General features: G+C 45.8%; 1 protein-coding gene across 1 annotated transcript; it reads left to right on the forward strand.

Annotated features, from left to right (window-relative positions):
- Positions 1-14,741: 14,741 nt before the first annotated feature.
- Positions 14,742-15,526, forward strand: GPR32 (G protein-coupled receptor 32). Its single transcript, XM_070225595.1, is given in 2 exon segments — positions 14,742-15,210; positions 15,213-15,526. Coding segments are annotated over 2 exon segments (783 nt in total).
- The last annotated feature ends 7,061 nt before the right edge of the window (positions 15,527-22,587 follow it).

Consider the following 22,587-nt stretch of genomic DNA (forward strand, 5'->3'; position numbering starts at 1 on the left):
TATTTATTTATTTTGAGGAGGATTAGCCCTGACCTAACATCCACCGCCAATCCTCCTCTTTTTGCTGAGGAAGACTGGCCCTGAGCTAACATCTGTGCCCATCCTCCTCTATTTTATGTGGGATGGCTGCCACAGCATGGCTTGCCAAGTGATGCGTAGGTCTGCACCCGAGATCTGAACTGGCAAACCCCGGACCACCGAAGTGGAATGTGCAAACTTAACTGCTGCGCCATGGGGCCAACCTAGAGGTTCTTAACTTTAATGTAGTCAAATTTCCGAGTGCTTATGCTAGGTACTTTGGAGGACTCATTTAAGAAATTCTTCCCTCCCTGAGGGGGATAACGACATGCTCCTTCATTATCTTCTAAAAGCTTTGCATTCCACATTTAAGTCTTTAATCCATCTGAAGTTGATTTTTGTGAGGTGTAATGTAAAATTTTAATTTCATTTTTCCCTATGAGGATGATTAATTATTTCAACAGCATTTGTTGAATACTTATTCTTTTCCAAGTTCTCTGTGGTCCCTGTTCTGTCGTATTTTAGAATTTGTGGGTCTTTGTCAGAGCTCTCTATTCTGCACATTGGTTAATTTGTCTAAGCCTGCAGCAAGACCACGCCATCTCAATAATCATTGCTTTATACAAATTTTCACAAACATATATAGTTTGTATAAACTCTCCCAGAGATCATAAAAAGAAGTAACACTCCCTAACTAATTTTATGAGGTTACTACAATGTTAATACAAAAATTAGTCAAGAACAGAATAAGCAAGGCAAATCACAGTCTATTTCTCTCATGGATCAAAAAATCCTAAACAAAATGTTACCATCTGGTTTCATCAATATGTGAAAATATAATGCCTGATGAGGTTATAGCAGATATGCAAGGTTGTTTAGCATTAGAAGAATCTGTTAATTAATTCAGCACATTATCAGATCAATTGAGGAAAACCAGATGACAATCTTCAGAGATGGAGAAAAAGCATTTGATAAAAACTTTATCCAAAAAATTGTTTTTTCTAGAATGAGCTAAGCGTCTAACTCAGATGGTTTGAAAATACCAATAAAGCAAATCCACAGAAGCAAGAGCAAAATAAATGATTAAGAATATGGGCAGAAATCAAAGAAATGAACTAGGGGAAAAAAGAAGATTAATAAAACCGAAAGGTATTTTGATTTTTTTTTAAAGATTTTATTTTTTTCTCCCCAAAGCCCCCCCGGTACATAGTTGTACATTCTTCGTTGTGGGTCCTTCTAGTTGTGGCATGTGGGACGCTGCCTCAGCGTGGTTTGATGAGCAGTGCCATGTCCGCGCCCAGGATCTGAACCAACGAAACACTGGGCCGCCTGCAGCAGAGCACGGGAACTTAACACTCAGCCACGGGGCCAGCCCCAGGTATTTTGATTTTTGAAAAACTTCCTAAGATAGGCTGACTTTTGACAAAACTGAATGAGAAAAAAGTGATAGACTGCAAAGAAAATACAAGCTGTAAATGTAAATAATTATAGCCAGGGCAGAGATACAAGGAGTAATGAAATAATACTATGACTAACTATGGGCTAACATTTAAAAACCTAGATGAAATGATTAAATTACTAGAAAAACAGAAAGTGCTAAAAATTATACAAAAATAGAGAACTTGAATAAATCAGTAAGTACTAAAGTATTTGGGGTTATAGTTAAAGATCTCCCCCGTCTCTCTCTCAAAAGAAAAAAAAAACCCAACAACAACAATACACACAGAGATGTTATTTTAGGCAAGTGATATCGAACATTCAGGAATACTTAGTTTTTATCTTATATACATTATTCTAGAAAACAGAAACCAGGTAAAATCTATCTAGTTCACTTTTGGAAGCTAATGCAACGTTGATTCCAAAACCAGATAAGGAACAACAAGAAAAGAAAATTTTAGATCCATTTCCCTTGTGAATGTGGGTATAAAAATCATAACTCAAATAATAGCCCATGAAATCCAACATTGTATCATAATTCATCACGATCCAGTAGGATTTATCCCACTAATGCACGGATGGTTCAAAATTTTAAAAAAGAATCTTTCAATATAATACACCATATTAATAGACCAAGGAAGAAAGTGTAATAATTTCAATCAATGTGGAAAAATAATTTGATAAGGCTTTATATTTATTTGTGATCAAAAATTAAAACTAAGGAAAAAAGTAAAGGAAATTTACACTTAGTAAACTAGGGGAAAAAAAGGAAATGTTCTTAATTTCTTAACCTTTCCAGCATATGCCATAGAAATTTTGGATGCTTTCCTTTTAAGATCAAGAACAACGTTAGGATATCCTCATTATGGCTGTTGCTTACCATAGACTGCACATAAGTCCTAATGCTGTATGAAAAAAAGAAAAAGAGAGAAGAAGTGTAAAGACTGGAAGGGAATAGAGAAAGCTGTCATTATTTGAATGTGATATAATTATATACCCAGTAAAACCAATAGAATGAACAAGTTCTGAGAACAAATAATAAAAGACATCAGCAAGGTCCCCAGGTACAAGATTAACCTACAAAAATCCATTGCATTTCTCTACACCAACAATAAACTAACATAAAATGTAATTATGCTGGCCCAGTGGTGCAGCCGTTAAGTTCACACGCTCTGCTCCACTGGCCTAGAGTTCACCGGTTTGGATCCAGGCCACGGACCTATGCACCGTTCACCAAGCCATGCTGTGGCAGCAACCCACATATAAAATAGAAGAAGATGGAGGCATCACAATCCCTGACTTCAAAACGTACTACAAAGCCATAGTAATCAAAACAGCATGGTACTGGTACAAAAACAGGCACACAGATCAACGGAACAGAACTGCAAACCCAGAAATAAAACTGTACATCTGCAGACAGCTAATCTTCGACAAAGGGGCCAAGAACCTATAACGGAGAACGAAAATTCTCTTCAATAAGTGGTGCTGGGAAAACTGGACAGCCACGTGTGAAATAATGAGGGTAGACCACTATCTCACGCCATACACAAAAATAAACTCAAAATGGATCAAAGATTTGAAGATGAATACTGAAACCATAAAACTCCTGGAAGGTAATATAGGTAGTACACTCTTTGACATCAAACTAAAAAGGATCTTTTTGAATACCATGTCTTCTCAGACAAGGGAAGCAAAAGAAAAAATAAACAAGTGGGAATTCATCAGACTAAAGAGCTTCTGGAAGGCAAAAGAAACTAGGATCAAAACAAAAAGACAATGCACCAATTGGGAGAAAATATTTGCAAATCACATATCCAACAAGGGGTTAATCTCCATAATATATAAGGAACTCACACAACTGAACAACAGCAAAACAGATAGCCTGATCAAAAAATGGGCAGAGGAGATGAAGAGACATCTTTCCAAAGAAGATATACAGATGGCCAATAAACACACAAAAAGATGCTCAACATCACTAATCATCAAGGAAATGCAAATCAAAACTACACTAAGATACCACCTCATGCCTGTTAAAATGGCTATAGTCACAATAGCCCAGACATGGAAGCAACCCAAGTGCCCACCAAACGATGATTGGATAAAGAAGATGTGGTTTATATATACAATGGAATACTACTCAGCCAGAAAAAAAGACAAATTCATCCCATTTGCAATAATATGGAAGGACCTGGAGGAAATTATGGTAAGCGAAATAAGCCAGTCTGAGAAAGACAAACACCGCATGATTTCACTCATATGTGGAATATAAGCAAACACACGGACAAAGGAAACAGCTCAGTGGTTACCAGGGGAAGAGGGGTAGGGGGTGGGCACAGGGGGTGAAGAGGGGCACCTATGTGGTGACAGTCAAGAAATAATGTACAACTGAAATTTCACAATGATGTAAACTATTATGAACTCAACTTAAAAAAAGACTAAAGGGACCGGCCCCGTGGCCGAGTGGTTAAGTTTGCACGCTCTGCTCCGGCAACCCGGGGTTTCGCCGGTTTGGATCCTGGGTGTGGACATGGCACTGCTCATCAGGCCACGCTGAGGCGGCATCCCACATGCCACAACTAGAAGGACCCACAACTAAAAATACACAACTATGTACCAGGGGGCTTTGGGAGAAAAAGGAAAAATACAATCTTCTAGAACATATCAATTGTTTTAAAAAAATAGAGGAAGATGGGCACAGATGTTAGCACGGGGCCAATCTTCCTAAAAAAAAAAAAGTAATTAAAAATGCCACTCACAAATCCCAACAAAAATCTAGCAATTATCTAGGAACTAGCAAATAAGAAAATGTAAGATTCTGTGGAGAAAACTTAAAGGCTAATAAAGACCCAGTAGATGTTCTGAATCAAAGCAAAGACACTATGCTCTTGGTTGGGGGTGATTAAATATCATACCGATGTCAATACCTCACAAATAATTCATAGATTGAATACAATTTCAGGCAAATTTCTGCTTGGGTTACTTTTAACAGCTTTCTTCAGATCCTTATACCATACAGTTCACACAAAATGTACAATTCAGTGGTTCTCAGTATATTTAGATACGTGCAGCCACCACCACAGTCAATTTTAGAACATTTTCACCATCTCAAAAAGAAACCCTGTGCATTTTAGCTGTCACCTCCCTATCTCTCCATCTGCTCCCAGCCCTAAAAAACCACTAATCTATTTTACGTCTGTATAGATTTGCCTATTATGGGCGCTTTATATGAATGGAATCACATAAACGTGGTCTTTCGTGACTGACTTCTTTCACACAGCGCAACGTTGTCAACATCCACCCAAGTTGTGGCGTGTGTTAGTCCTCATTCCTTTTCATGGATGGATATCATCACGCTGTATGGATATACCACATTTTGTTTGTCATCCGCCAGTGGATGGACTGACGTCTGTTGATGCTTCCACCTTTTGGCTATTACGAACAACGCTGCTGTGAACAAGTCTACGAACTTCATCGTGGACGTTGGCATTCGTGTCTCTTGGATATCTACCTGGGAGTGGAATTGCTGCATCACAAGGTGACTCTATGCTTAACAGTCTGAGGATCTGCCAGACTGTTTCCCAAAGTGGCCGCACCATTTTACATTCCCACCAGCAGGGTATGAGGGTTCCGATTTGTCCACATCCTTGCCAACACTTGTGACTATCTGACTTCTTCATTCTAGCCATCCTAGTGGATGTGAAGTGGTGTTTCCATTGTGGTTTCGAATTGCATGTCTCTGATGACTAATGATGTTAATATTTTCATATGCTTTTTGGCCTTTTGTGTATCTTCTTTGGGAAATGTCTATCCAGATCCTTTGCCCATTTAAAAATTGAGTCGTCTTTTTATTATTGAGTTGTGTTCTCTACATATTCTGTTTTTTTTTTTTTTAGTTGCTACTTTGGGGCTTGTCATACACATTTCAATGGATCAGAATCAGCTTCAGATTTATATTAGCTTAATTCCAGTGAGATATAGAATAGTTATTCCTACATAGCTCTGTTCTCCTTTCTCTCTTTTTGTAGTATTATTGTTATAGATATTAACGTTACAGCCCAACAATATGTTGTCATCATTGACACTTCACCATCTGTAGTCATTTCCTCAGCTCAGTGTAGCTTTCTTCCCACCTACCTCCTTTGTGTTGTTATGGGCAACTATATTACAAATATTATATTTTTATCTTTCCTTTGTCTTGTAAAGAGATAACTCACATACCTAGGCCGTAAATTTAGCCCTGCCCTCAACCTATGTTTGCAGCTCTGCCCTGCCCATGGGTCCTGTCCCCCTGCTATTCTCTGAATAAAGGAGCACTATTACCAGAAAAAAAAATTGCATTTTTATATGTCATAGGCCCAACAATACATTATATACATATTATTTTATACGGTTGCTTTTAAAATCGATTAAGAGAAAACAGGGGAAAAACTATGCATTTATACTTTTTTTTCTAATTACATAATTGCCTTTACTAGTTTTGTCCTGTAGATTTGCATTACCATCTGGAAACACTTTCCTTTCAGCCTAAAGACCTTCTTTTAGTATTTCTTTTTTTTTTTTTAAGATTTTATTTATTTATTTATTCCCGTCTGCCCAAAGCCCCCCAGTATATAGTTGAATATTCTAGTTGCGAGTCCTTCTGGTTGTGGCATGTGGGACGCTACCTCAGCGTGGCCTGATGAGTGGTGCCATGTCCGCGCTCAGGATCCCAGCCGGCGAAACCCTGGGCCGCCAAAGCAGAGCACATGAACTTAACCACTCGGCCACGGGGCCGGCCCCCTTTAGTATTTCTTTCAGGCAGGTCTGCTAGCAAAAAATTTCTCTCAGTTTTCGTTTGTCTGGGAATGTCTTTATTTAGCCTTCACTTTCGAAAAATAGCTTTGCTGTGTGTAGGATTTTTGGTTGACAATTTTATTCTTTGAATACATTCTTTGAATATGTTATCCCACCGCCTTCTGGCCTCCATCATTTCTGCTGAGAAGTCAGTTATTAATCTTATTGGAGTTTCTTTGGACAGGAAAAGTCATTTTTCTCTTCCTGCTCTCAAGATTTTCTCCTTGCCTTTGACTGTCAACATTTTTACCAGGCTGTATCTGGTTGTGGGTCCCTTTACATTTATCCTACTTGAGTTTATTGAGCTTCCTAGATGTGTAGGTTAGTGTAATAAATTTGAGAAGTTTTCGGCCACTATTTATTCAATTTTTTCCTGTTTCTTTCTTTCTCTCCTCTCCTTCTGGTACTCCCATTACGCATATGTTGGTCGGCTGAAAGGTGTCCGTAACAGCAGTAGTTGTTACTGCATCTGCTACAGACCTTCTATATTTGGGTTTAATACTTTAAAATATGGAAATTCATGAAAGAAACCTCAACTAGATTGGAGTTGAGTGGACCTGAATGGGGAGTTCTCACACCCTGCTGCACATCGTCAATTACACCAAACAGGAAGCGAGGGACCTTTGCATCTTGGACAGAAAGTAAAACTACTTTGCTACTGAAGGAAGATTTCTTTCCCCACCTGGCAACAGCCCAGCCAATGAGAAACACTGCAGCCCAGCCAATGAGAAACACTGCAGCCCAGCCAATGAGAAACACTGCAGCTCAGCCAATGAGAAACGCCACAGCTCAGCCAATGAGAAATGCCACAGCTCAGCCAATGAGAAATGCCACAGCTCAGCCAATGAGAAACACCACAGCTCAGCCAATGAGAAACGCCGCAGCTCAGCCAATGAGAAACACCACAGCTCAGCCAATGAGAAATGCCGCAGTTCAGCCAATGAGAAATGCCGCAGCTCAGCCAATGAGAAACACCACAGCTCAGCCAATGAGAAACGCCGCAGCTCAGCCAATGAGAAATGCCGCAGCTCAGCCAATGAGAAACGCCGCAGCTCATCCAATGAGAAACACCACAGCTCAGCCAATGAGAAATGCCACAGCTCAGCCAATGAGAAACCCCACAGCTCAGCCAATGAGACGCTGTTGCCACCCTGAACTGTTACTCTCCCCCAATGGACTTTCCTTTAGAGCAGCCCCTCCCCCTCCCTCTCCCCCTTTTTCTCTATAAAGGCAGCTCCCCTCCTTTGTTCTCTGGATTTGAACTATGGTTCGTCACAGCACGGACATCCTGAATTGCAATTCTTTTGGCTGTTCCCAAATAACTTTGTTCTGAGGCTTTTCAAGTCGACAAGAACACAGAATGTCTAGGAGAAAAGAATTTCCTGTTTGTCATTTCAATTCTTTTAGCTCCCCTTGTTTTAAAATACTTAAAATCTAAAGGGGTGCAAGGGCACTTTGGGGTGCTGGAACCGTGCTGTGTCTGGGTTGGGGTGGTGGTCACACAATGTATGCACTTGTCAAAACCCTAAAACTGCCCCTGCAAGCGTGAATAACACTGTATACAAATAATGCCTTAATTTAAAAAATACTTAGAGTCAATTTTTTTCCTTTTTTCTCATATTAAGGATACAGATTTGACAACCTTAAATTTAAGAGCTCTGTGTATAAAAAACAACTCACACTAAAATTAAAGGTGAAGAAATAGACTTGAAAAAAACTGTACCTCATGTGACAGAAATAGCGTTAATAATCTTATCATGTAAAGTGACAGGAAGGGGAAGAAAACGGCTGGATTCCAGGAGGCAAGTGGGCAAAGGACACGAAGAGATAGATCACAAAAGAGGGACTACAGTGAATCACCAACCATTCCAGGAGGATGTTCCCTCACACAGGAAATCAAAATCACTCCAGTCACTCAATAACCAGGGGGAAATTTAACGAGAAGACCCAGAGCTGGTGGGGGAGGCTGGGGCAGACTCTCTCCTCCCCCGTTTTCTGTCCTCACCTCCTTCTGGGTAACAAAGTCAAGATCTTTTCTTCTTTGGGGGCCATTTCTGAGAATCCAAAGAAATAATCCTAAACATGGGGAAAAAAAGCTTTATCCCCAAAGATGTTATTTGCAGCACTATTTATAAAAGCAAAACACGTGCTGGGGGGAAATCAACTTAAATTGGTGCAAGAAAGAATTGTGTAAAACTGTCACAGTCACGGCATGAGTACTATGATTTTTAGAAGGTTGAAGAATGTCTACCAGCAGGGGAAATGACTTCCTTCTCAAAACCGATTGTACAAAACAAGGCTACCCACTTGAACATAGTATTTAGGATTTCACCATTGCAGGAAGTAATCCCCAACATGCAGGCAGAGCACAGCCCGGTGAGAACAATTATCATCTTACCAGCTGCCCCCAGTGTCCCCCTTAGAAAAAGGACTGGCTGTGATAAAGGAGGACATCAAAAAGGTAACGTATTTGATCAATTCTTAGAAGCACATTTCCCTACATCTTGACCTCTCTGAAACCGGGAGGCATCATCCAGAGGCTGGCACCCCACAGTTGCTGCTGGCAAGGCCCGAAGTCCTGCAGGAGGGATGTCCACAGCCTGGAAGAAAACCCTGCAGACAGAATGAGGCACGCTGAGCCCCTGAGAACCAACTGGATGTGCCTGGGGGGTGGGGTGGGGGGTTGGTGGTGAACAAGCTGTGTTTGGAAATGCTCTGGAATCAGAAATCAATGACAGGCTAGTGCACGTAATTGCAAAGCTGGCTCAAGAGCCTGGTGGCAATGATTTTTTAGCTCTCGCATGTCGTCATTAAACAAAGACTGCCTCACCAAAGCCAGCCCAGGGTCTAGTTTGAGGGTTGGAAAATCGCGGCCCACTGCCTGTAATTTGTACAGCCTGTGCGTCAAGAATGGTTTTTACGTTTTTAAATGATTGAAAAACAGGTCGAAAGAGTAATGTTCATGACGCATGAAAATTACATGAAATTCAAAATTCAGTGTCTATAAATAAAGTTTTATTGGCACACGGCCCCGCGCCATCAGTCACCGTTGTCTATGGATCTGCTTTCCACAGCGCAGGATTGCACACTTGCCACATCATTTGAGTGGCCTGCAACGCCGGAAATGTTTGCTCTCTGGCACTTTACCGAAAAAGTTTGCCCACCCCCGATCTAGATGGCCCCGGGGATGGTATTGTACAGAAAAACATGGACATGAACGATTCTGAGTCAAAAAGTGACCCAGAACAGTTGAGTCTCCCCTCAAAACGCTGTAATATTTATAAGACAATTGGAAATGTAAGCACTGACAGAATTTATTTTGTATGTGTTGAGGAATTGTTATTTTCGAGGCATGATAGTGCTGTTATAAATTTTTAAAGGAGTTCTTTCTTTTGGAGATAGAAGTTGAAATCTTTGCAATAAAATGATATGTCTGCAATTTGCTTCCAAATAATCTGGTTGGGGGAGAATGGATGGGAATACAAACGAAGCCAGATCATGGAAGTGGAGTGACGTGTCCAGGCGAGGGTCATTATACTATTTTGACTGCTTTTCTATGTGTTTGAAATCTTTTGTAATAAAAGTTTTTCAACAACAAGAAGGCACTCAAGCATGAAGAAATTTTACAAACACTTTCATCTATTTCACTTTCATTTTCCTTCTTGGCCGTGCACAAAATTCATCTATAGGGGATCTTTCAATAAATATAAAGGAAAATACACAGTTGTAAGAAGCATTGTGCTGTATTTTTACAGGTTTTCTTTTTTTTTTTTTTTTTCTTGAGCAAGATTAGCCATGAGCTAACATCTGCCGGCAATCTTCCTCTTTTTGTTGAGGAAGACTGGCCCTGACCTAACATCCGTGCCCATCTTCCTCTACTTTATACGTGGGATGCCTACCACAGCATGGCTTGCCAAGTGGTGCCATGTCCACACCCGGGATCCAAACCAGCAAACCCTGGGCCACCGAAACAGAACGTGCACACTTAACCGCTGTGCCACCAGGCCGGCCCCTGGGCTGTGTCTTTTCTTTCCTAGTGGTACCTATAAAAATGGCATGTCTTAGAGTCTGTGAAAGGCAGCAGCTAAAACGTTCTGCAGAAGAAATAGTCGCATGAATCAGGAGAGCTGACAGTTTTTGAGCACCTGCTGTGTGCCAGGCACTGTTCTAACGCTTTGCATGTATTAACTAATGTCGTTGTCCTGACAGCCCCTGCGGCATAGAGAGAGGAGAGAGGGGTGTGGGCAGATGGAGTATGGAGGGCCCTGTGTGCCAGAGACCAGCATGGGGCTTGCTAGGAGCAGTCGCGTGTCCCGACTCCCATGTCTTGGCAGTTTCCCAGGCCCCGGTGACATGAATCCTCAGGACCACGAGTTCAAGGGCACCCAATGTCTGCAGGGAAAGGAAGACGTTAAACCTTGAACATGGATGCTCAGAGCTTAATTCATTCCTCCTGTGTCTTAGCCCCTTTGGGTTGCCACCACAGAATACCACAGACTGGGGGCTTACAAACAATAGAAAGTTATTTCTCACGGTGCTGGAGACTGGAAGTCTAGGACCACGGTGCTGGCAGATTAGCTGCCTAGTGAGGACCCACTTCCCTGGTGAGGGAACTTTGGGGGATAAAGATGTTCGTATCTTGATCACAGTGCTGTTGATATGGGCGTATACCTTTCAAAGAAACTAAATGAGTATACGCTAAATTGGAAAATTTTCATTATACGCAAATTATATCTTAATGAAATTGATTTTTTAAAATATTGGACCTTGTCAAAGCTGGTTTCCTGGCTTTCTTCCGTGGAGATAAAAACATTTCACGCTCCATATTTTATTTGCGAATAATCCCTGGCTAAAAACTTGCTTCCCATATTCAGAATTCAAGTGTTACAAGCCTGCTGTTTTCTCTTAGCTGCAACCAAGACAGTTCTGGTGCTTGGTTTGGGAAATTCCAGCCATGCCAAACGGCCAGTAAAAGAAATCTTAGCAAGATAAGGAGAAAAGAAAAGCAGATACGATCCTCAGGGCCTTTGCACATGCCGTTCCCTCTGTCTGGAACACTCTTCCCTTCCTCTTTGCCTAGTGAATGCTTATCATCCTCAAGTGTGGCTTCCCCAGCAAACCTCTGGCCCTGACACCGTTTTCTTTGTTACAACTCTCATCAGACTATGTTCCCTTCCTTTAGAACCCTCAGTCCCATTTGTGAGTATGCTTGTTTCACGTCTGTCTCAGCACTCAGTTTCCCGTAGGTGGGGCCCCGGTCTGTGTGTGTCCACCCTTTTCTCCCCAACAACCAGCCCAGCGCCTGGCACAGCGCAGGTGCCTGACACGTATTTGAGGAAGACTGGGTGAGAGGGGCCGTTTGCCTGTGTACCAGTCAGCCTTTTCCTGAGACAAACCAGCCCCAAACCTAGAGGATGAAAACAGCAACCATGATTGTGCTCATGATTCTCCAGGTCGTTCTGATGGGCTGGGCTGGGCATTGCCGCTTATCCCCATGGAGCCTGGGCATCTGGGGGGGCCCTCTAGAGCTTGGGGTTTTCAACACCATGTCCCCACATACACGTACATTGGGAGAACGAGTGGAGAGCACATACATCTTTATTTTGGCTTTTAAAAAGGAAAAACACTACCCACCATTACACTGACCATCATCTCCCCAGAGGAGGGAGCAGTAGGAACGAGTTCCAGAGAAAAAAAGGACACTTTTTTTTTTTTTTTGAGGAAGACTGGCCCTGAGCTAACTACTGCCAATCCTCCTCTTTTTGCTGAGGAAGACTGGCCCTGAGCTTACATCGGTGCCCATCTTCCTCTACTTTCCATGTGGGACGCCTACCACAGCGTGGCTTGCCAAGCTGTGCCATGTCCGCACCCGGGATCCGAACCGGCGAACCCCAGGCCGCTGAAGCGGACCGTGCGCACTTCACCGCTGCGCCACTGCACCAGCCCCAAGGACACTCTTTTCTATTGCACACACACAGTCAATGGATTTGGAAAGAATCTTCACTGCCCTGTGGAAGGATTAATGTTTAATTCTATACAAAGAGCTCTAAGAGCTCTGAGAATTGGAAAAGAGAGAGAGAAAAAAAAGAAAAAGGAAGAAAAAAGAAAGACTTTCATCAGCAAACCCTCCGATGGCTCCCCATTTCCCTCAGAACAAAAGCCAAAATCATTATGGAAGCTCAAGGCCCCATGATCTGCCCCCTGTTAACTTTCTGACCTCGATTCCTATTACTTCTTTCTTTGCGCACTGGTTTCCAGTTACACAGGCCTCAGGGCCTTTGCATGGGCTGCTCCCTCTTCCTGAAATGCTCTTCCCCCAGATATCCTCAGGGTGCACCACCTCATCTCCTTTCATGGTCCTACCTCAGGACCTTTGCACAAGCTGTTACTGCTGCATGCAATCCTTTTCCTCCAGATGGTCACATAGCTCACATCCTCACCTCCTTCGAATCTTGGCTCAAATGTCACATTTTTAATGAGGTCTTCCCTGACCACTCTCTTTGATACTATAAGCAGCCTGTTTCTGCCTCATCCCCCACATTCCCAATTCCCTTACCTTAATTAGAGATTTTTTTCTAACCATCTTCATTCCTCTCTCTGCGTGTATGAGTTACCGTTTGGTGTCATTTCCTTTCAGCCTAAAGGACTTCCTTTAGCATTTCTTGTGGTCTGCAGGCAACCAATGATCTCAGATGTAGTCTGTCTGAAAATGTCTTTATTTCACCTTCATTTTCAAAGGATGTTTTCACAGGTTACAAAATTCTGGATCGACAGATTTCATCTTTTTTCGGCACCTTAGAGATACCGTTCCATTGTCTCGTGGCCTCCCCCGCTCTGTGGTGAGAAGTCAGCTGATATTCACATCATTGTTCTCTTGCTCATAATGTGTCATTTTTCTCTGGCTGCTTTTAAGATTGTTTCTTTAATTTTGGATGTCAACAGTTTGATAATAACGTTCCTGGGTGTGATTTTCTTGTATTTATCCTCCTTGGAGTTTGTTGAAATTCTTGGATCTGTACGTTAATATCTTTCACCAAACGTGGTAAATTTGGGGCCATTATTTCTGCAAATACTTTCCTGTCTCATTCTCTTTCCCTTCCCTTCTGAAACTCCACCTACTGGTAGGGTAGATTGATGGATATTATTCCACAGGTCTCTGAGGTTCAGCCACTTTTTAAAAATGTTTTTCTCTCTGTTCTTCAGGTTGGATAATTTCTCTTGGTCTATCTCCAAGTTCACTGGTTTCATGTCCAACCTTCTGTGAAGCCCAGCCAGTGAAATTCTCACCTCGATTGTTGTATTTTTCAGCTCTAGAATTTCCACTTGACTCTTTTTTCATAGCTTCTCTTTCCTACTAGGATTGCCTAACTGTTCTTTAATTGTGCATATCTTTTCCTTTAAGTCTTTGAACACATTTGTATTAGGAGCGTTAACATTTTTGCATATTGCAATACCTGTGTTATCTTGGCATTGGTTTCTAGTGACTGCTTTCTTTGTTGTCTATGGTTCATACTCTCCTGTTACTTCACATGTGTAATGGTTTTTAACTGGATACTGGCCACTATGCATGAAATACTGTAGAGACCCTGCATTGTGTTATGTTCCTCTGAAGAGTGTGTGTCTTGTTCTGGGAGGCAGTTAAGTCAGCTGGATTCCAACTCCAAGCTCTGTACTCTCTGCAGTGGGCGGCAGCTGAAAGGTCTGCTCAGTTCTTTCAAATTCCAGCTGTCGCTTTTTCACCAGGTGTCCCGGGTCCCCTCCGAACAGCAATAATCTAGTCAGCCAAGGATTTGGATGGATTTCATATGCAGATTTTTAAATTTACCTTCTCTGGGGCTTCCTTCCCTCCCACAATTTCCTCCTCTCTCACTGTCTTTCTGGCTGATCTGTCAGCTTCTAACTCTTTCCTCTCACACCTCAAGCCAGTGAGGATGCAGCAAGGGCACAGAGCCGACACCCAGAGGACAGACTCACAGCTCTGACCCCGGGCAGCTCCCCCCTCAGGGGTACACTCATCTTCAGTTTCTGCTTGATTTTGATCACTCTCCAATGTCTTTGAACAGTGAATTCGTTTTTACTATATTTTTCCAATTCTATAATTTTTTATCCGCCAGACTATTTGTCTGACAAACCTACTCTGACATAACCCAAAGTCAGAGGCCCCTCCTTTTAATTTTGTATTATTTTGTAATCTTCTAGAGCAGTTATCGTGGATTTGTTTATTATAGGCATTATGTTTCCCATCTGACGTCCCCCACTGGGATGTGAGCTTCATGAGGGCCTGTTTTGTCACATGACTCACTCCCAGTGCCTAGAACAATATTAGAGAGACATAGTAAGCGCTCAACAAAAAGATACTGAATAGAGAAATCAACGAAGGGGTCTTAGAGGGGCCCATGGGCTCTGAAAGGCAGCCTGTGGCTCTGACATGTGGTCATTCCTGTTCTAGAAAGATGAACCTTATCTCTGCTTCCAATTGCCCACCTCAGGAGGTGGCGTGCCTCCGCCAGCTGACGGCAGCCATCCTGTCTGTGTCCTTTGTGGTTGGCGTAGTGGTCAATGGGATGACTGCCTTCCACATGGCTCGCCCTGTCGCCACCATCTGGTCCTTCAACCTGGCCCTTGCCAGCTTCACTGTCTCATGGTCCCTGCCCGTTGCCATATACAACATAGCCTCCGGCCAGTGGCCCTTCAATGAGTTGACCTGCAACCTCTCCCTGGCCTTCACCTTCTTTCCCAGCATCTGCCTCCTGGTCTTCATCTCTGTTGACCGTTGCATCTCTGTCCTCTGCCCCCTCTGGGCTCAAAATCACCACACTGTGCAGCAAGCCACCTGGCTGGCTGTCGGCGTGTGGCTCCTGGCAGTGACCATCATTCACTTCCCGCTGGGCTTCTCGGCGCCCCTGGCCATCATCAGCTCCTGTGCCACCTCGTCCACACCACGCTCCGGCGGGAGGGCTGGGTCCACGCCAGCCGGCGGGCAAGGTTGCTGCTGGTGTTGGTTAGCGCCTTCTTCATCTTCTGGTTTCTGGTTAACTTGGTGCTTTAGGTCCAATTGGGGCGATTTTTGGTGCTAAAGAAGTCCTGCGACCCCACGATGCTGCTCATCCTCTGGGCTACCTTCTCCCCGGGCTATTTCAACAGCTGCCTCAAGGCTTTCCTCTATGTCTTCATTGGCAGAGATTTCCAAGGAAAGCTTTTCCAGTCTTTGCCTTCTGCCCTGGCGAGGGCATTTTAGTGAGGAGGGATTTCTCAGCCAGTCTGTCCCTGAGGTGAAGCCCCCAGGGGATGACGGAGACCTTCAGGTGGAAGCTGGAAAACTCCTGCTTAATCTGCAGCCTCTTCTCTAGGCTGGCTTCAAGGACTACATTTCCCAGTGTCCTTTGCAATGAGGTATGGCCATGTGACTATGGTCTGGCCAATAGGACGTGCGTGGAAGTAATCAATGTAACTTCCTTGAAGTGCCCTTAAAGGGAAAGGGGCCTGCCCTCTTTCTCCATTGCCCCCTTTGCATCATCTAGAATGCAGCTGTAACAGTTAGCTTCTGCTGCGTAACAAACACTCTAAAACTTAGACCCTTAAAACCATAACCATGTCTGATTTCTTGAGCCAGCAATTTGAGCTGGTCTTGGCTGGGCTTCCTCATGCATCGTCTTTGGGTCAGCTAAGCAACTCGACTTCTGGGTGGGGCGACTTGCTTTCAGCTGGGGTGATGGGATTGACTGAGCCATGTAGCTCTCACCGTCCTGCAGGCTGACTGGGGCGTGTTCACATGGTGGCTGGGGAGGGCTCCAAGACCAAGAGGGGACACATGAGACATAGACTTGACACTTTACACCATGTGACTAGTTTCAAGGAGTGGGGAAATCGATTCCACCGCTGGATGGGAAAATCTGAAAAGTGACATTGCAAAGGAGCATAGACACGGGAAGGTGTGCAGAACTGGGGCCACTTTTGCAATCTGCCACAGCACTCGCGGTGGCGTGCCACGTGGAAAGTGACCGTGAACCCATACTAGTCGTGGAATGCTTACACCCAGGCTGTGAAGAGAGAGATCTCAATTTCTAGCTCATCGAAGCCACTGTTATCTTGTGTCTCTGTTATAGCAGCTGAATCTATACTTTACTGGCCGTCGACCTTGTGTGAAGTGACATAATACATCTCCTTATTGTCAAAGCCATTTGGAGTCAGGTTTCCTGTTATCTTAAACCCACAGCAGCCCTGTGGAAGCATGCAATAAGCACTCCTTCCCGGGGACAGAAATCCTGGTGGTTCCTGGTCACAGTGGACCATTTCCTTAGTTCTAGGCAGAGGCAGAGAAGAACTTTCATCCAAACCAAAAGCTATCTGCTACTTGTTCATAATCTGAAAAGGCAGTTCTGGTCCCGCTGTGATGAGCCCTGAGAACTCCCCTCTCGGAGCCTTGATTCTCTCGACTCTGTAAACCAGGGCCAAATGCTTTCATCTTTCACAGATGCAGAGAGGCTGAAATGATATGATGACTGAGTATCAACGAAGAATAGAGGCGCCTTAAAAAAATAAGCTGGGAAAAGAGGTTTACTAAAGAACAAAAACGTTAAAACAAGATAGATACCTGGCAAAGAGAAAATGATTCTATCTTTCCAGACCCTGAAATTCCAACTTCTTCTCACTAGAGTCTGTCATCAGTTTCCTGTGCATCCTTCCCAATAGCCTATGCATGCATGAGCATTTTAGACTGAAATAGAGCATGCCATTTACATGATCCTACATCGTGTGTGCGTGTTACTAAGAGTGTATCTTGGAGGTGGTTGCCTATAAGAGGTTTGCCATATTATTTTTCAGTGCTGGCGGACAAGTGTTTCCCCGTCTGGATGTACCGTGTACAGAGGGATTTCGCTGATCTCCCGCCGATGAGCATTTAGGTTGCCTTGAATCGGCTTTGATGATATTTTTGAAACTTAAAAATCATTCCGTACAACCCACATTCCGAACAATTCGAGGAACTCATTGATTTATCACAGGGCGAACACCATGCCGCTTAACCAGGTCACGGAGCGGAACACTGTCAGCCACCTCGGCACCCCCTCCCAACCTCTCCTCCTCCTTCAAAGATAACCTCTCTCCTAACTTTTATTGTAAACCTTTTTCTGCCTTGCCTTTTTTTCCCTCTCAGGTTTTTCATTGGAAACATTTCAAACCTACAGTTACAAGAATAATACAGTGTACCTTCCAACTAAATTTATCAAATGCTAATATTTGCTCATCCCTGTATCCCCTATATTTAGTTTCTCTCTCTCCTTCTCTCTTTCTCCTTATTTGTGTATCTCTCTCTCTCTTCCACCCTTTATCCATCCATCCATCCATCCATCCATCCATCCATCATCTCTCCACACACAGGTGTACGTACCATGGTACATCCATCATGATGAGCAGATCAGGATCCCAGATGTCTGGGAGGCTGAGGGACGGAGCCCCCTACACAGTTACTATCACTCGATGAGCCCAGTTGTAAGAGGAACCTCTAGAAATCTTTGAACCTTTTGAAAGTAGGTGCACACATCACGATATTTCACCCACAAATTCTTTAATCTGTGTCTCCTAAGAACACGGCCGTTTTCCCTGTACAACCCTAGTATCATTACCACCCTCAAGACCTTTAATATTGATACCATCTAATAAATAGTCCATATTCAAATTTCCTAGTTGTTGCAATAATGAACTTGATAGCATTAAAAAAAAAAATCAGGCTCCTGCCTTGATATTCTTTTTTCCCCGACTAAAATGGACCATGCGTTAGGTCACAAACACAGCACGGCTCAATTCTCAAGAGCAGAAGCAATCCAGGCCACATTCAAAATTAGAAATTAATAGTGAAGGATAACCAAAAACACTCAAATGGTCTTGGGCATTTCAAAACACTCTTCTAAGTGACTCCTGGGCAAAATGGAAGAATAAAACTGAAGTGCCACTTTATTTAGACATGAGCACACTCTGCACCAAAACTGGTGAGGTGGGGCCAAAGCTGCACCCTGAGGAAAATCTATAGCTTTCAATGTTAATGAGGAAGAAAAAAGTCCAAAAGGAGACGAGAAAAGTGAAGAATTCGGGAAGCTAGAAGAAGAATAAATAAATACATAAATAAATGCGTGCCAAAAGTTGAAAGAAAGCCTTGATAGAGATTATCAAGGAAACTAACAAAAAAGAAGGAAGTGGATAATGACAAGAAGCTGGTTCTCTCTCTCCCAACAATAATGTCCTTTGACTTTTGTGCCTGCGTGCTTTGGTGAATACTCCAAGAAGGCAGATGGCATGATGGCCGCTTAGAGCTGGGTGACACCAGTTAAGTGGCTTCCACTCTCCATGCCTCAGTTTCCACCTCTGTGAAATGGGAAACTTATAGGACCTTCCCCAAAGAGGTGCTGGGATGGTGGTCCTCGTTCAGCGCCTGGCACCGCAGGGGGTGCCGTGTAAATATTTGCTGTTACCAATATTGCCACCTGTTAGAATAGACTCTCCTGGGGCACCGGCGGGGTCAGAGGGCACGGTCCACGTTGCCAGACTCCCCGCAGGGCGCCGGCCAAGCTGTTTCCCACTGTTTCGCCTGCAACCACGAAGTGAGTCTCTTTGATTTTCGCCTTCTCAGAGGAGAATAGTGGGATCCCAGTGAGGTTTTTAATTTGCATTGATTTTCTAATGAGCGCGGTTAAACAGTCTTTCAGGAGGACTCTGCGGTTTCTGGAGCCGCTGCAGGATTCTCCTCTGGGAGATGTGGTCCTGGCGGGGGAGAGCCCGGCATGGCGGGGAAGGTGGCGCCTTGAGACCCAGGGAGCGAGAAGCAGCGAGGAAGCCAGCGTTTCGGGTTGTGGAGCGTGCCCTGAACCTCGGTGTTTCGGGACTGAATAATCTGCCAACTAGGGACTGAAGATGCTTCTCTAATAAGATTTCTGAGAACCCGAGAAGGCAGTTCATTCCTTCATCCATCAAATATGGACAGCTCACGGGTATTGAGCGTGTCCTGTGCCCCAGGTCCTGTCCAGAGGGTTACAACCGTGGGAACTCCGGAAATCGGTATCCCAAATCTACGAGGGCGGTGTACGATTGTACAGCTGGGGAAACTCCAGACTCAGAGAGGTGAAGTCACTGACCAAAGGTCACACAGCGAGTAAGCAGTAGTCAGGACTTGAACGGTCTGACCCTGCTAATCCATTCGGTCATGGTTACTGAGTGCCCGTCAGGAGAACAGCAGGGTTCTAGGCACCGGAGACAGGAAGGAGAAGGAGACAGAGATCCCTACCTTGGAAGCACTGACCTTCCAATAGGAAGCACTCGCATCCCAGGAGAGGGGCTGACGTCTCAGGGGGAGAGGCTGACATCCCAGGGGGAGAGGCTGACATCCCAGGGGAGAGGCTGACATCCCAGGGGGAGGGGCTGACGTCTCAGGGGGAGGGGCCGACATTCCCTACCCTAAGACCCCACAGCCTCCGCCTCCCCACCATACTCTGTCCCTATGAGTACTGACTGAGCTCCTCGCAGGCACACATCTCTGTCACCCCTGGGATCCCAGCGCGCCTGACAGGAACGAGCCTCTGCCCTCGCGGAGGCCGCAGCCCGGGGAAGACAGGCCCGAACGGGAGGATCCACAGAGAGACGCTCACCTCCCAGGCAGGAGGGCGGCAGGTACGCGCTCTTAATTACAACCTCTGCTTCTCTGTGCCAGGAGAGAGGGGAGGCGCCGCCCCCAGCCTGGCCTGGTTTGAGATGTTCCCAGCCGTGGGAGACAGACAGACTGTCACCAAATGTCGGAAAATAGCTGTCATGAGACTCCTCAGCCCCTGACACCTGACACCTTCCCCTCCCCGCGCCTGAAACCCTCCCCGGGCGGCTGCAAAGTCGTAGGTTCTATTCCTGTCGGCTGAGCACCCAAATGGGGGTAGAGACTTCCTTGCTGAGGTCCCAGCCGGGGTCAGGAGGTCAGGGTCGGGATTCGAACTGGGGACCTCGGCCTGCTGTGGCTTTGATGGGCCACAGTGCAAGGCCAAGCTGAGGGGCTGGGACTTCGTCCAGGGGTACTGGGGAGCCATGAGCGGTGTGTGAGCAGGGGCAGGGCAGGGTCAATGTTGGGCGTAGAAAGATCCCTCTGGGGCCCGGTGGGGGGGTGAACAGAGGCCAGGAGAAGGCTGGGGCGGGGGTCCCGGGGGACAGGAGGAGGCCTGAGCAGGGGCCAGGCCGTGAAGATGGAGAAGAGAGAGTGGGGGGCGCGGCAGGACAGACAGGGCTGGAGGGAGTGAGGGAGGGAACGGCTGGGTGGGGGGCCTCTCATCCAGGGCCCCTCTGCTCCTCCCTCGCCTGCCCCTCTCTCAGTCTTGGGCACGTTGAAGCCACAGGAGCCGCAGCCTGGCCCAGCCTCCCATCCCCGCTCCCCCTCCTTCCTCTTTCCCCGACACCAGTCCCGCCCCTCCCACCCCAGCCTGGCCACTCCCGTCTGCGTCCCCACCCTCCTCTCTCTGCGGCCTGTGCCCAACTTCCCACTCCCCTCTCATTCCGTAATTGAGTGACTATGTGACCTTCACAGAGCGCCATCTGCTGGTCTGTAAGATGAGTGCATTCGTTTCCTACGTGCGTTGTCACAAATTCCCACAGACTCAGCGGCTCAAAACCGCACAAATTTATCTCATGACCCTGGGCGGGGGGGGGGGGGGGGGGGGCAGATCCTAAATAGATGTTCCTGGGTTCTAGGGGGAAACCCATGTCTCTTCCTTTTCCGGCTTCTAGAGGCGGCCCCCATCCCACGGCTCAGGGCCCCTTCCTCCGTCTTCAAAGCCGGCCGGGTAGTGGGTCTCTCTCCTCCTCTTAGGAGCATCCAGGGACCGCGCTGGGCCCCCCGGTGACCCGGGCCCCTCGCCCTTTTTTGGGGTCAGCTCCTCAGCGGCCTGACCTCCGTGACTTCAGTCCCTTTCGCCACCTCGTGTAACACACGCACAGGCTCTGGGGGGTCAGGACGGGGACATCTTTGGGGCCGCGGATGTGCCTGCCACCCCAGCATGGGGCTCCCTGTTCGCACCCACTCATCCATTTATTCCACGATATTCAGGGAAGACCTACTACGCGCCAGGCACTGCTTTAAGATGAGAATCTCCCCTCTTACGGAATTTCTGTGTTGCAGCCTTCCTGGCAGGGGTGCAGAGAGACAATTAAACAATATAGAGATGAAAAATAATACAGGGCCGGCCTGGTAGCCTACTGGTTAAGTTCGCGCACTCTGCTTTGGTGGCCCCGGGTTTATAGTTTCCAATCCCACGGACCTAGCACTGCTCATTAAGCCACACTGTTGCGGCGTCCCACATAAAATAGAGGAAGATGGGCACAGATGTTAGCTCAGTGACAATCTTCCTCAAGTGAAAAGCAGAGGATTGGGAACAGATGATAGTTCAGGGCCAATCTTCCTCAGCAAAAAAATAAATAAAAATAAAAATAATAATACACCATCATCCATGCTAAGGAGGGGCCAACAGGAGGGATCAGGGGAGAGTGAGTAATGAGGGGGCTGCTGCTCGGGGGGGCGGACCTTGAGGAGAGCCCTGAATGACGTGAGGAGGCTGGGAGGATAAGGGGGGGAAAGGCACTCCAGGTTCCAGGCAGAGGGCACAGTGACTGCAAAAGCCTGGAGGCGCGAATGTTGCAGGTGTTTAAGGAACAGCAAGGAGGCTCTGAGACGGCGATCTGTGACTTGCCAAATTATTCACTTACCGAATTGTTGATGGGTCCTTGTTCTCCCGCTGAGAAAATGGGCTCGTGGATGCACGAGGGATGGGGTCACACAAGGAGGCTGGAGAGGAGGGAGGGCGAGAATGTGGGTCGTCGCTGGACTCCCAAGACAGTGCTCACTCGGCCTGCCTGTCTCTTTTCTGGAGAACCAGCCCTAGGTTGTGCACATCTTTCTCATCCTTGGCTTTGAGCCCCTTTTCCCCCCTGGTCTGTCTCCAGACCATCAGCTGCACATGCAAATATGTCCCGAGGCCTCCCGTGGGCCTGGTCCTCAGCTGGGGAGTATTGGGAACACAGATGTGAACCAGTCTTGGGGGTGGGGGATTCCAAGGCTGCAGCAGGACACAAATAAGGCGCAGATAGTTCCAGCCTGGGGGGAGTAAGGGGATCAGAGAGAGAGAGGGAGGCTGTAGGAAGACTCTGCCTGGAAAAATCCAGGAGGGCTTCTTGGAGGAGGGGACATTTGCAATGGAAATTGATGTATGAGTAGGAGTTCACCAATTGGAGGTGGGAATGCATTCCCTCGCCTCTTCATTTACACATGTCCTGAGG

Source organism: Equus caballus, chromosome 10, assembly GCF_041296265.1.
Source record: "Equus caballus isolate H_3958 breed thoroughbred chromosome 10, TB-T2T, whole genome shotgun sequence".
In the NCBI taxonomy this organism is placed as follows: Eukaryota; Metazoa; Chordata; class Mammalia; order Perissodactyla; family Equidae; genus Equus; species Equus caballus.